Genomic DNA, 13,233 nt, shown 5'->3' on the forward strand with positions numbered 1-13,233 from the left:
ACAGAACACTGCAGCAGCTTTGAGGCCCAAGTGATGGATCCAGTCAGACAAGCACTTGGGGGGGATTTTAAATTGCGCCAATGGATGGGCCAGGCTAGCCCGATCTTGTCAGATCTCAGAAGCTAAGCTGGGCCAGGAGACCACTGAGGAAGTCAAGGGCCACTATGCAGAGGCAGGCAATGGCAGTGCACCTCTCCTCATCACTTGTCTTAACCTGGATGGCCCAGGCTAGCTTGATCTCGTCAAGTCTCAGAAGCAAAGCAGGGCCAGCCCTGCTTAGAATGGGAGACCCCCAAGGAAGTCCAAGGTTGCTGCGCGGAGGCAGGCAAGGGCAAAACCACCTCTGTTTATCTCTATCCTTAACCTGGATGGCCCAGGCTATCCTGGTCTCATCAGCTCTTGGAAGCTAAGCAGGTTCAGCCCTAGTTAGTCCTTGGATGGGAGACCCCCAAGGATGTCCAGGGTTGCTCCGCAGAGCCAGGCAACAGCACGCCATCTCTGCTGGTCTCTTGCCTCGAAAAGCCTCTGTGGTTGCTGCAAGTCAACTGCAATTGGATGGCACTTCCCCCACCCCAATGGTCAGTGAGAATTTCAGGATCAAGACACCCTGACACAATTCTTCCAGGAAGGAGAAACTGGACCCTGAAGCCCCTTGTTCCCTTCGAGCGCAACCAGAGGCACACTGCCGCATGACTGGACACCCTCTCTGGAGGGCTCGGCATTTTCTGAGGATGGTCAGTGGCTCGGAGCAGGGGTCCCAGTTAGCCCACTGAGGAGCAATCTCTTTCTCTCTCTCTCAGAAGCTACCAGAGAGGGCTGGCACCTCCCCCTTCCTGCAACAGTCTGGAGGATCAGCCCTTTCTCTGACCCACAAGTGGAGGCTACATCAAGGCAGCCATTTCTGGGTAGGAACCCGGTGCTGAGTGAAGCCACTGAGCTCCTGGGGGGGCAAGAGAGCGAGGGAAAGAGGAGGACTGCCTGGGGGGTGGGGGGCAGGGGCGCAGCCAGCATTCCTGACACCAGGCAGCCGGCGCCACACCGCACTCACCTCCGCGTGAGCTTTGACGTGAGTTTGCTGAAGAGGTTGGAGGTGGCTCGGCTCCGGCTCTGTGGCAGGGGCGTGGCTTCGTGGGAGAGCGTCGGGGAGGTGGGGGGCCCATTCTGCACGCCGGTCCCACGCCGGTCTCGCACCTGGCCTCCATGGAAGGTGCTGCGGATGTTGGTGCCCCGCGAAAGCCGGGTACGGTCAGAAGACGTGGACGAGGTGGCGATACTGTGGCTGGAGGGGGAGGCAGGGGGCACCCGACTGGAAATTGAGCTGCGGGGGGTGGGGTGGGGGAGAAGAGTGGTGGTTGAGAGACAGGCCCAACAGTTGAAATGCATCCAGGACTCAATTCGAGCATAGAAACATGTAATGCGCTAATAAAAGTCAAGGGTGCTCTGGGCACGTGCAGAGTGTCTTTCATAAGCCAGCTGGCCACTACTATTAGGCATTATGTGCCTGGGATTAGGAATGAAGCTCCTGGACTAAAGAACCTGGAATCCTGGAAACTTGGATCCGAAATGGAACAACAATCCCCAGAGCCCCCTGACCCAACGCACAACCCTCCTGCCCTGTCGATCAACCATCGGTCCCTTAGGATTTTTCAGAATTCTGTCCCTCCTTGGCAGGTAAGGAGCAAGATCTCCTCTTGCCCAAGGAGGGCTGTTCTCCTCCCCTCCCGGAGACACTATCCTGCATTCTCCCAGAGTCACGTGGGCCACTGGATCCCAGCCCCTCCCTGGGGATCTGTCAGCATCAAGCTGGAGAGTGGAAACTGGGCAGGAGGCCAGCAGTGAGCCAAAGTCCGTGGGAAGGGACAGGAATGGGGACCGGGGGGTTGGGGGCAAGGCTGGCATGCAGCTGCTGCCACTCAGGAGGAGAGGGCATGGCAAAACCCTGCGGGGCCAGGCTTCTCTGCTCTGGTGCCAACAAACCCCTTCCGAAAGTGTGCTGGAATGGCCCTGCGGGCTCCTTTAGCTCAGCATTCTGTCTGCCAGCAGCCGTGAGCTCCTCCAATGCTCCATGCGGGGGGGGGGGTTTGCTGAGCACAGGAGCAGGAAGGGCGGGGGCAGTCTCCACACGGGCTGCTGACAGCCAAGAAGGAGCCAAGCCCCTGTGGCGCACTGGCACCCTCTCCTCCTTGCGCCCCCCCCCCCAGCAGCCGCTTGGTTGGAGAACCTGCCTCGGCACAGAAGTCCTGCATCCTTTTACTCTCCCCTTGGCACAAGGTGGGCACAGTGTCTGTGCCATCTTGAAGGCAGACCACGCCGCCACCTCTTCCTAAGCACCCTCCCCCTCTTCCAAAGAAGTTCATCTTTCCTGCTGTCCGCAATGAACACAAGTCCGTCCCCAGGACGAGTCAGGACTGCCATGGGCTACGTGCTCCGGAAGTTAGAAAATGGATTAAGTCCCAGTTGGGGATGCAGGTGAAAATGTCCAGGGCAGCAGGGCTCAGCCTTCTGGCACTTCTTATTCTAGAAATCACATGAACACAAGAAGCTGCCTTATACCGAATCAGTCCATCACGGTCCATCAAAGTCAGCATTGTCTACTCAGACCGGCAGTGGCTCTCCAGGGCCTCAGGCAGGGGTCTTTCACATCACCTACTTGCCTAGTCCCTTTAACTGGAGATGTCAGAGACTGAACCTGGGACCTTCTGCTTGCCAAGTATAGGCTCTACCACTGAACCACGGCCCCTCCCAAAAGCGGGATACATGAACACATGAGGCTGCATTATACTGAATCAGACGCTGGGTCCATCAAAATCAGTATTGTCTACTCAGACCGGCAGCGGCTCTCCAGGGTCTCAGGGCAAAGGTCTTTCACATCACCTACTTGCCCAGTCCCTTTAACTGGAGATGCCGGGGATTGAACCTGGGACCTTCTGTGTGCCAAACAGAGGCTCTGCCACTGAGCCACGGCCCCTCCCCTAAATCAACAGCTGCCTCCCAGCTCTTGCCAAATCCTACCTGTTCTCCTTCCCGTTTTGGAGCAATGAGTGGCGATCCCCGCCGGGCCTGTCTGTGCACACGTACGTGTTCCTCCGGGTCATCATACTCGAGGGAATATTATTCTGCAACAAGAGAGAGAGGGAGAGACCCAGGCTAGGAAGGGTGCTGGAAGTGCTTGTGAGAAAAGGGACAGCAGTTGCCAGAAGCCAGACCTTTCTGGGTCCCCCCCCAACACCGGCCTTTCATTCCCACAGCAGCCAGATGCAAGGGACCCGACGAGCCAGCTGTCTCTGCGCCGGAGTTTGGCACGCAACCCGGAGGCTGGATTCTCAGGTGAACTGTTTGGGCGACTAGGAGAGAGCCGGGCTCTGGGCAGCCAGGAAGTGTGCGCGAGAGAGCAGAAGTGCACAAGTCAGGCAAAGGTTTGAGTTTCAGCCAAGGAACCGAGGAGATAAACAAACCTTGGAGGCCAGAGAACAAGCTAGTGCCAGCTTGGGGGGGTGGGGGGCAAAGTCTTTTCCCGGTGCCATGACATCCACTCCCAGAATAGTCAGGAAGGTGGGCATCCAAAGACAGGCACTACCCACTCCTGGTGGGCACCACTCCTGCTCTGTCTAGGCAAGTGCCCATGGGCTCCACTGCTCCCTGGCCCAGCCAGAGAGAAAAGAGGGCACGCCGATGGAGCTGCCGCAGACAATTTTAGTCCCATTCTGTCATTGTGGGTGGGTGCGGGGGAGAGAAAAGGTCATGCTCCGGCCTTTGGAGAAATAACTGGACCCTTTCCCAAGCAGTTTAGCCATAGGGCTGGCTAGAAGAAGAAGAGTTGGTTTATATATGCCGACTTTATTCCCCCCCCCCATTTATAGCCTGCCCTCCCTGGCCAAGGCCAGTCTCAGGGCAGGACTTTCTCTACCAGTTTACAATCTTCTTCCCTTCCTCTCCCCACAAGAGACACCCTGTGAGGGAGGTGGGGCTGAGAGAGTTCAGAGAACTGTGAGTAGCCCAAAGTCATCCAGCAGGCTGCATGTGGAGGAGTAGGAAAACCAACCTGGTTCTCCAGATTAGAGTCCACCGCTCCAAACCACCGCTCTTCACCACTACACCACGCTGGCTCTCTTGCAGAATTTGTTAGTACAGCCAAGCTGTCGTTCCCCTCCCTGAGCATTAGGGGGTCGTAGAGGTCACAGGGTTAGCCCTGGTGTTCAGAGTTGGGGTGGGGAACACCCAGGCTCCATGGGCCCAAGGCTCAGGAGAACCGGGAGCTGGAAAGGCACCGACTCACCGTGTTGACGGCGCTATCCTTGCGCCGGTCAGGGATCTCGGACTTGTTGGGGTTGTTTGCGCTGCTCACCATGGGGCTGGAGGGCGGGATGCCCCTTCCGCTGCTGCTGACGACGCTGCAGCTGGCCTTGCGCGAGGGCATGCGCTCCTCCTTCAGCTCGCCATCCCCGGTGCTGGTGGGGCTCCGCTTGGGATGCATGGGGACAGGGGAGGGGCCGCCTGCAAACGGAAGCAGGGGGAGACCCGCAGGGTGAGCTCAGTTTCCAAACCAGGGGTCCCCGATCCTTTTAAGCCTGCGGGCACCGAAGTAACTTTGGGAGGGGGCGGAGAGTACTGCCTCCAATGGCTGTGGCAGCCAGATCTAAAATCGCCCCTGGAGACTGAGCCAAACGGAATACTTCCCTCTGCACTAGGCACCCATTTGCATTTGAATGACAACCCCTGCCTTACAACGGCTCTGCCCATTTTCTGAAAAGCCTGGTAGACACCAAAGGAAGTACTGAGGGGTGTCATGGTGCCCAAGGGGAACCCTGTCCTACACCAAGGAGGAGGAGAGACTCAGGTACAGGATCAGTGGGGGAGGATGTTGGGGGGCAAGCAGGGACTGTAACTCCTCTTGCTGCAGGGGATGCACATGGCCAGCATCGGCACACACGCCATGCAGCTCATTTGCACCACCACGGCCAACACCTGAAAGCTGCCCCGTGCTCAAACTGAACAGCCCCAAATGTGGATCACCCACACCTGTTCATTCCTATAGTTGTGCTGAGACACGCTGGCTGTTTGCGCCATCAAGATCCAGACGGGGCCCTTTCCCAAGAACCTGCTTGTGTCCCTGCTGCCTCTCACGGCAGATTTCCCCTGGATGGCTACTCTGGGACGACAATCCGGATCTATGCGAACTAGGAATTCCAGGCTGCTGCAGCCACATGGCCTCTGCTGCGGCAAGGGCCGGCCCAGAAACCAGAGCCTGCGCGGGGCCAATGTGACCTCTCAGGTGCCCCTTACACATTTCCCCAGCCACCTGAGGGGAAAGAGCTTTGTGGGTCAGCCCTGCCCATGGTACGGACCTTTCGGGTCCTTCCAGCTGTGAAATTTAAGAGAACCTCTGGAAGCGACCGGACAGCACTTAACATGTCCATCTTTGGTTCAACCCCTGAGAAGTCAGAGGCTGATATGAGGTCATAGCTCATCATGCCAGATCAATCCAAGGTGGGTCTGGAGGGGCCAACGAACAGCACCCGCCCCGCACCACGGTTAGCGGAGTGGGCGGACACAGCAAGAAAGGATCCAAGCAAGGAGGCTGCAAGGCCCACTTTCCCCTGGTGGATGAGGCATGAGAATCGCCACTCACCTGCCCACCCTGGGAAAGCAAGTATAGTTTCCAGGCAAAGAGGAGCTTGAAAACACAAAGGCAGCTTTGTTTTTTGTTTCTTTCCAGCCATCGATGTGCCATGTGGGCTTGCAAGACTGGAAGAAGAGCCCTGCCCCTGACCCCCGGGTCCTTTTGGGTGGCGGTACACGGAAGCCACCTCCAAGTGAGGGCAACGGGTGGGGCCAGATGCCAGGTATCACTCACAGAAGTCGCTGTGCCGCCGCTGCCGGTGGTAAGTGGAGGAGCTGCGCTGGCTCTTGGTGTGTGAGGAGGAGGAGGACTTGCTGGTGCCGTTGGAGGCCTCGCTGGGCGCCCGCACCCGGGCCAGCGAGAGGCTGCTGCCTGTCCGGGACTCACCCCCTTCCACCTGCTGGGAGACACTACGGTTGTTATGCCCAGTTCCCGGGTGGTGGTGGTGGGGGGGTAAGGAAAGAGCATTGCTGGCACTGGATGGGCCAGGTGAGCCGGCCATCCAGCCTGCGCCAGAAATGCGTGGACCAAAGCTGCTCTGGAGGGGGATCTCTTTCGCAGTCTCCCCTGATGCTCATAAGAACACCAGAAGGGCCCTGCTGGATCAGACTGAAAGGTCCACCTCGTCCAGCATCCGGTTTCATACAGGGGGCAGCCGCGTGCTTTGTAAGGCCGAGGCCTTCGCTGGTTCAATCCCTGGCGACTCCCAGAAAGAGATATTCTGCTTCTGAACAGATTTCCATTCGCTCACTGTGGCTAACAGTCCCTGGTGGACCTCTTCTAGCCCCCAAGTCAACCAGTGGACACCACTACATCCAGTGGCAGCGAATTCTACACGTTAATGGAGTGAAGAACTCCCTTCCTCCTGTCGGTCCTGAATCTATCACCCATCAACTTCACAGGGGTGCCCCTGAGTTTGAGAGGTGCAGGAGAGGAAGAAGAGGCTACCTGATTTCTTTGTGCATGAATGTCACAAGCCTCTCTCGTCCCTGCTTTGGAACCTCCAAACTCCTTACACTCCTCCATCTAGGAAAAGTGCCCAATCCCCTTGGTTTTGGCTGCCCTTTGGTCCAGGGTTGCAATGCCCTCTTTGCCTCCCGCCAGAGAGTGCCAGGTGAAAGCGAGGTTGGCCTCCCCCGCCCCCTGTTGCTCCTGGATTAGCCAGCATTGGGGAAGGGGCTCCTACAGAGCCCTCCCCCTTTCCCCCTTCCCCTCATGGGGATTCTGCGGTTGCTCAGCACTCCTCCCGGGTCTCCCCCTGCCTATCCAGCAGGCCTCACCTCGTTCTTCCTGCCCAGCAGGAGGTAGGTGGCCGTGACCTCGTTGTATTTTTGGTTGGTCAGGGCTTCCTTGATCTCTTCACGAGTATACCCCATGCCCACCATCACTTCTGGAGACAGCCAGGGGAAAAGAAAGAGGAAAACAAGTGACTGGGGAAGCAATGAGGATCTGGGTGCTGCCAAACGGCCCCCGTCTCTAACCCCTTCCCCACTCAGGTGACTGACGCACAGACGCCCCGCGCCAGGGGTCCTCAACCTTTCTGAGCCTGCGGACACATCTGGAATTCTGGCACGGCATCGTGGGCACAGCAACAAAATGGCTGCCACAGGAGGTGGAGCCAGCCACAAAATGATTGCCACAGCTTAACCTCAGTCACACAGTGCAGATCCTCATGCTATGGTGGCATCTGCTGCCAAAACAACCTTTTAAAAAATCTGCACAGCCAATTGAATCTCCAATAGTCAATCAGAAGCCCTGCTGGGCAGAAGCTCTACCTGGCCTCACCCACTTCCTAAAAACACTCGGCGGGTGCCACAAAAGTGTTGGCGGGCGCCATGGTGCCCACAGGAAGTTTGGGAACCATGTTGGAGACCCCTGTCCTGTGCTTTCTTGGGCTACCCAGGGCCAGCCTGCGTGCCCCATCAGCAGAGATACCCAGACGCCTTGCTTCTCCCAGACATGGTTCAAACACACATATGGGCACACACACCAATGCGCTTGGCGTCCGTAAAGTCCTCTTCCGGCTCTTTGTAAGGCTTCAGCTCATCTCCCTCGTAGCCAATATTGATCCACTTGTCTTTCATAATTTGCTGTGAAGAGGCAAAATGGGGAGAGGTCATTAAGGGGACACGCCGAGAGATATAAAATTTCTGGAAATGTCTGGAAGTCTTGGAAAGAAATGACTGTTTGGGTCGGAGGAATCGAAAGATATGTGACACTTCCTTTCCTATCAAAGTGAAACTTATTTTACTGGTTTCACAACATAAGATGCATCATTTATGATTCAGTCAGCATATAAACTGGTGTTATTTGGTATATGTTAAAAATTGTAAAATATATATTTCCCCCCCCCCCCCCCACAAGCAGAACTGCAAATACATCCAGCACTTGAGAGGGCGCTGTAACCTGCCGCATCCTGCTACCTCGGTACCTAGATTTTAATTTTTGCCATCTGACAGGCAGGGAAAAATAGAAGTTGAAAACAAATTTTGCAGTGAACAAAAGAAAGCGTCTTATTTGGATAGAACCACTCAGGCAGTCACTATTGGACTAGCAGCATATCTGGATGGAGAACATATCACACACATTAGTCTATTAACTCTTGCCAAAATTATTCACATTTAAAAGATAAATGTGTTGTTGAAGATTTGCTGTCCGTGCCTATGGTATGCGTATTAATAATCATTCCCTAATGCTGTAGGTTATTTAGCAGACATTTTCAGGCTCTATCTTCTGAGTGAGAAAATCTTCTCTTAAAATGGATTGTCTTTAAAAAAAAATTTCGTTCACTTCAAAACAGAAAATATTTCAGAGGATGCACTGGGAAAGTCCTTGGGAAATATTTCCAGTTCCCCCACCCCAGGCCTTCCCATTTTAAGGTGGGCCTTCTCTCCTCACTCTAGGGTTGCCAGCTCTGGGTTGAGACATTCCTGGAGATATCTGCCATCTGGAGATGGGTTGCACTTCCAGGCGATAGCCAGGTCCCACCTGGAGGTTGGCAACCCTACTTTAGTCTAAGGTTCAGGGCTCCAGCCTGCCTGGGAGATGCTTCCTCTGATCTCAGAAGAGAAGATGCCAGCTGCCTTTAACCCAGTGGGGGGAGAAAAGGACTCAGTGTGTTCTCAGAGGCACTCTTGAGCACGTCACACAGTTCTCAGGCACAAGCCCTGGATTCTAGCTTGATCCTGCCTGCACATGGGGGTGGGGAGAGGAAACCAAACACTCCCTGAGGACCCCAAAAGGGGAAAACCACCTGCCTAGCTCCCCTCCCCCTTGTTTTCCAGCCTGCAGAGCAACAGCTGGGGGGGGGGGGAGAAAGCGCCTGCATGCCACATGGGGGCGCATATGAACTCCCTGACACATCGTATAATTATCCAAGAGTGGATTAGGCAAATTACAGTCATCCAAGGGGGGGGGTTAGTGAGGAGCGGGGAGGGAGGGGAGGCGGTGGGCAGGGCCAGATCCCACGGAGACATTAGCTAATTAAAGGCCTCACTCGCTTCCGGTAAGGGAAATGGGTTGGCGGTGGTGTGCCCGCCTGCCTGGGAATGCCAGGGCCCGGCATCCCTCTCTGGAGGAGGGCCATGGCCATGCCAGATGAATGGGAGTGAGCAACCGCTCAGGGAAGGCGAGAAAGGGGTGGGCATGTGAGGCAAGGCCCCCCCCCAACAACCTCCAGGAGTGCCCTCACCTCGAGGGTGCAGCGCTTGGAGGGGTTCAGCACCAGGAAGCGCCTCAGGATGTTCTCGCAGTCGGTGGACATGTAGAAGGGGACACGGTACTTGCCACGCAGGACACGCTCCCGCAGCTCCTGCAAGGGAGGAGGCATGCAGCACTGCCATGGTTACAGCCACGCTTCCCCGACACAGCCTGCCTGCCTCCAGCTACCCTCCTCTGCCAGCCCTTATGCACGAGACGCCCAAAGCGCCGGCGAGTGGCACGGCTCCCTCGAGCCCCGGAAGAGTCGGTTGGATCGCCCTGCCGCCTCCAGACGGGCGGAGAAACAGCACATCCGACGGCTCTCAAGCTTCCTGAGAAAACCCCATTGTACACGAAGGCAAGAAGCAGGGCACCAGGGCACTCAGAAACAGGATGCCATTTAAAAAATATATTTTTGGGGGGGAAAGCCCTGACCTAAGTGGTCCAGGCTTGCCCGATATCTTCAGCTCTCGGAAGCTAAGCAGGGTTGGCCCTGGTTAGTACTTGGATGGGAGACCCCCAAGGAAGTCCAGGGTTGCTGCACAGAGGCCGGCGAGGGCAAAACCACCTCTGAACGTCTCTTGCATTGACAACCTTATGGGGCTGTAATAAGTCACCTGCGACTCGATGGCACTTTCCATCACCATTTCAGGGGGGAACCCCCCCTCATTAGTCCAATGAATTTGTTTGTAATAAAAAGGCCACAATTGTGCACCCCCTCCCCATCCCTCTTCTGCTTCTCGCCTTGGCTGCTCTGCCCTTCTGCCCCCACCCCCACTCCCTCTGCAGCCTCACCTTGAGGTTCTGCCCATCAAAGGGCAAAGAACCGCTGACCAGCGTGTAGAGGATCACCCCCAGACTCCAGATGTCCACCTCGGGCCCGTCGTACTTCTTCCCTTGGAAGAGTTCTGGGGCGGCATAAGGGGGGCTCCCGCAGAACGTGTCCAGCTTGGAGCCCAGCGTGAACTCGTTGCTGAACCCAAAGTCAGCTATTTTAATGTTGGCGTCCGCGTCCAGCAAAAGGTTTTCAGCCTGTGTGTTGGGAGTGGGGAAGTGAGGAAGAATGCTCAGGGACCCCCGCCTCCAATAAGAGGGTCACAGTCTCCAGGGTGGCAGGAGCATCTGCCGTTCTTTCAGAGGCAGCCCCGGGACGGGGGGGGGGGGGGGCTGGGAAATTATTCCTTGACAACAAGCCCAGCACAAATCTGAGAAGCCGCTTTAATTCCCCCAGTGATGGTGATTCCCCCAGCCCTGCGGAGCTCACAACAACTCTGAGAGGTAGGTAATAATTATTCGCATTGCACAGATGGGAGAACTGAGGTTTTAAAGTGGGAGACTGTGCCCGAGGCCGCACCACAGAGTCTTGAGCCAAGTGGGAACTTTGAGCCCACTGAACTACACGGCGCTCAGAGTACCCAAAAGCATCTGTATTGCAGGTTGGGGGACGGGAGCTCGGAGGGCTTCTTACCTTTAGGTCCCTGTGTACAATGTTCTTCTGATGACAGTAGTGTACAGCCGAGACAATCTGGGGGTGGGGGGAGAGGGACAGAAGGAGAGTCATGTGCTTGTTCAAACATGCATGTGAGCATTGCTCCCAGCCAAGACCATCTAAGAATGTCACGGGTGGCCCTTCAAAGTCAAGCGGTGCAGGCCAACCGGATCGATTCTTCCGAGCTCCAGAGGCCAGAGGGGGGAAATCAATCCCTGACGGCAGGACTGAGAGCGGGGAGCAGCTGCTCTTCTCCCTCCCTCCCCTGTCCCACTGAAAAGCCCAGGGCTAAGATCTGGGACCTCAGCCTGATCCTCAGACATGGGGGGTGCTTCCCCACACCTGTCTGAACTTGGCCCGGGCTTCTTTCTCCTTCATGCGTCCGTGAGAAACGAGGTAGTCAAAGACTTCTCCTGCCAAAGAGGGAAAAGACGAAGTGAGACACTCCGGGACCATCCTGGCCCCAGTGGCTGAGAAACCCACTCATTTCCTTCCTGCCAGTCCCCAATCCAGTGCTATCATAAGGCCAGTTTCTCAGGTGACGGCTGGATCTGACCCCCTCCCAACACAGGTCAGGGGAGGGGGGGAAGCCATTTGGATTTTGGCCTCAAGCCCCTCAACACCTTTGGCTGTCTCCTTGCCAGAACTACGTACACTCTTAAGAGGCAGAGAAGTTCCCTGCTTGCACGTCCCAGAAGCAAGGTCATAGGCCTGTGTGTGCGGAGAGGGGATGGGATGGATTCACCACCAGGACAAGCCCAGACCCCCATTCCCAGGCCTTCCTGAATCAGAGGACTGACATACCCAGCTCCTTTTTATTTCCTCTGACTGGCAGCATCCTTCTATGGTCTCAAGCAGAGGTCTGGAGGGAGCCAGCGTGGGGTAGTGGTTAAGAGCGGTGGTTTGGAGCGGTGGACTCTAATCTGGAGAACCGAGTTTGATTCCCCACTCCTCCACATGAGCAGCAGAGGATAATCTGGTGAACTGAATTTGTTTCCCCAGTCCTACACACGAAGCCTGCTGGGTGACCTTGGGCTAGTCACAGCTCTCTTAGAGCTCTCTCAGCCACACCTACCTCACAGGGTGTCTGTTGTGGGGAGAGGAAGGGAAGGTGATTGTAAGCCAGTTTGATTCTTCCTTAAGTGGCAGAGAAAGCCGGCATATAAAAACCAACTCTTCCTCTTCTTCTTCCACACCCCCTAATCCTTCTAGCTGGAGATGCCGGGGGACTGAACCTGAAACCTTCTGCCTACAAAGCAGATGCTTTACCAATGGGTGGGATCTGGACTACATTTTATGCTAACGGAAGGGCAGGTATAATCCCTGCCTGTCCCCTTTCCTGCTGCAGACCCCCAATTTGCCCCTCATGACAATCCTGAGGGCCCCTCTGGAGCAGGATTTCAGGGGGGATCTACGGGCTGCAGCAGGAGAGGAAGGGGCAGGAAAGTTCAGCTCTGCTGACAGAAGTGCCTTCCATGAGAAGAAAACGTCGTCTGGATCCAGCCCAATGAGGTCATCCGGTCCTGGAGGAAGAAACTCCAGGCTGCAACCCCTGAGTTCAGAGCAAGAGTCTGAAGGAAGAACAACAGGAGGGCAGAGAAAAGCCTCTGGAATGTCTCCTTTTTACAAAAGCTACGTTGGTCAGAAAGAAATGGTAAACAGACACCGCACTCCCCAAGGACCCTGAGCAGGAATGGGGGCACCCCACGCAGCCCCCTTGCTGACCCTATACCCGTCTGGAGCTGGTCAGTGTTTGGAGGGTAGCCTGCCCTGCATACAGGTGGCACATTCCTTCCACCGAGACTCTGGAGGCGGCAAGCATGGCTCGAACACACATTGGCATGCTTAGATCACAATGGGTAGCCGTGTAAGTCTGTCAATAGCAGTAGAAAAGAGAAAGAGTCCACAAGCATCTTAAAGACTATCAGAATTTCTGGCAGGACTTGAGCTTTTGTGAGCCACAGCTCCCAAAAGCTCATACCCTGCCAGAAATTCTGTTAGTCTTTTAAGGTGCTACTGGGCTCTTGCTCTTCTCATCTGCATGCTTGTTTCTGCATCTTCCTGCTCATGGGCTTGGAACTGCTTTAAAACTTTGTGGAGACCAGTTCCGGGCAGATGCCGCCTAGGCACCAGAGTGCTAAGATGGGAGGGAGAAATGGGGGGGGGGGGATCTGTCAATCTTCCCTGGATTTTTGATGCCAGCCTGGCCCAGTGCGCTGCCACCCGGAGCCAGCTGCCAGGTAGGCAGCTACTGCGGGGGTGGAGGCTGGGGAGAATTTGAACAGATGAGGGATAATTTTAGCCATTCGGGGAGGCTGAGCAGCGAGACCGGGAGAGAGAAGCACCCTACGCAGTGGCTTGTTTGGGTGGCCAGGACAGAGTGCTTCCTGGTACTCCACGCCTCCGCTCGCGACGGACAGACGTG

General features: G+C 55.9%; 1 protein-coding gene across 4 annotated transcripts in view; it reads right to left on the reverse strand.

Moving 5' to 3' along the window:
• Positions 1-13,233, reverse strand: part of MARK4 (microtubule affinity regulating kinase 4) — a 37,992-nt gene that overhangs the window by 3,592 nt on the left and 21,167 nt on the right. For 2 of the 4 annotated variants that reach the window (XM_056846189.1, XM_056846191.1), the window contains exons 6-15: positions 11,151-11,221; positions 10,788-10,844; positions 10,115-10,351; positions 9,312-9,431; positions 7,611-7,710; positions 6,901-7,010; positions 5,855-6,017; positions 4,277-4,494; positions 3,013-3,116; positions 1,049-1,318 (exon numbers count right to left, since the gene is read on the reverse strand). In XM_056846189.1, coding sequence (XP_056702167.1) covers positions 1,049-1,318; positions 3,013-3,116; positions 4,277-4,494; positions 5,855-6,017; positions 6,901-7,010; positions 7,611-7,710; positions 9,312-9,431; positions 10,115-10,351; positions 10,788-10,844; positions 11,151-11,221 — 1,450 coding nt within the window. Of the gene's footprint in view, positions 1-1,048; positions 1,319-3,012; positions 3,117-4,276; positions 4,495-5,854; positions 6,021-6,900; positions 7,011-7,610; positions 7,711-9,311; positions 9,432-10,114; positions 10,352-10,787; positions 10,845-11,150; positions 11,222-13,233 lie in introns of all 4 variants that reach the window. The other 2 variants (XM_056846188.1, XM_056846190.1) reach the window with 1 other exon arrangement.

Source organism: Euleptes europaea, chromosome 3 (genome assembly GCF_029931775.1).
Source record: "Euleptes europaea isolate rEulEur1 chromosome 3, rEulEur1.hap1, whole genome shotgun sequence".
Lineage (NCBI taxonomy): Eukaryota > Metazoa > Chordata > Lepidosauria > Squamata > Sphaerodactylidae > Euleptes > Euleptes europaea.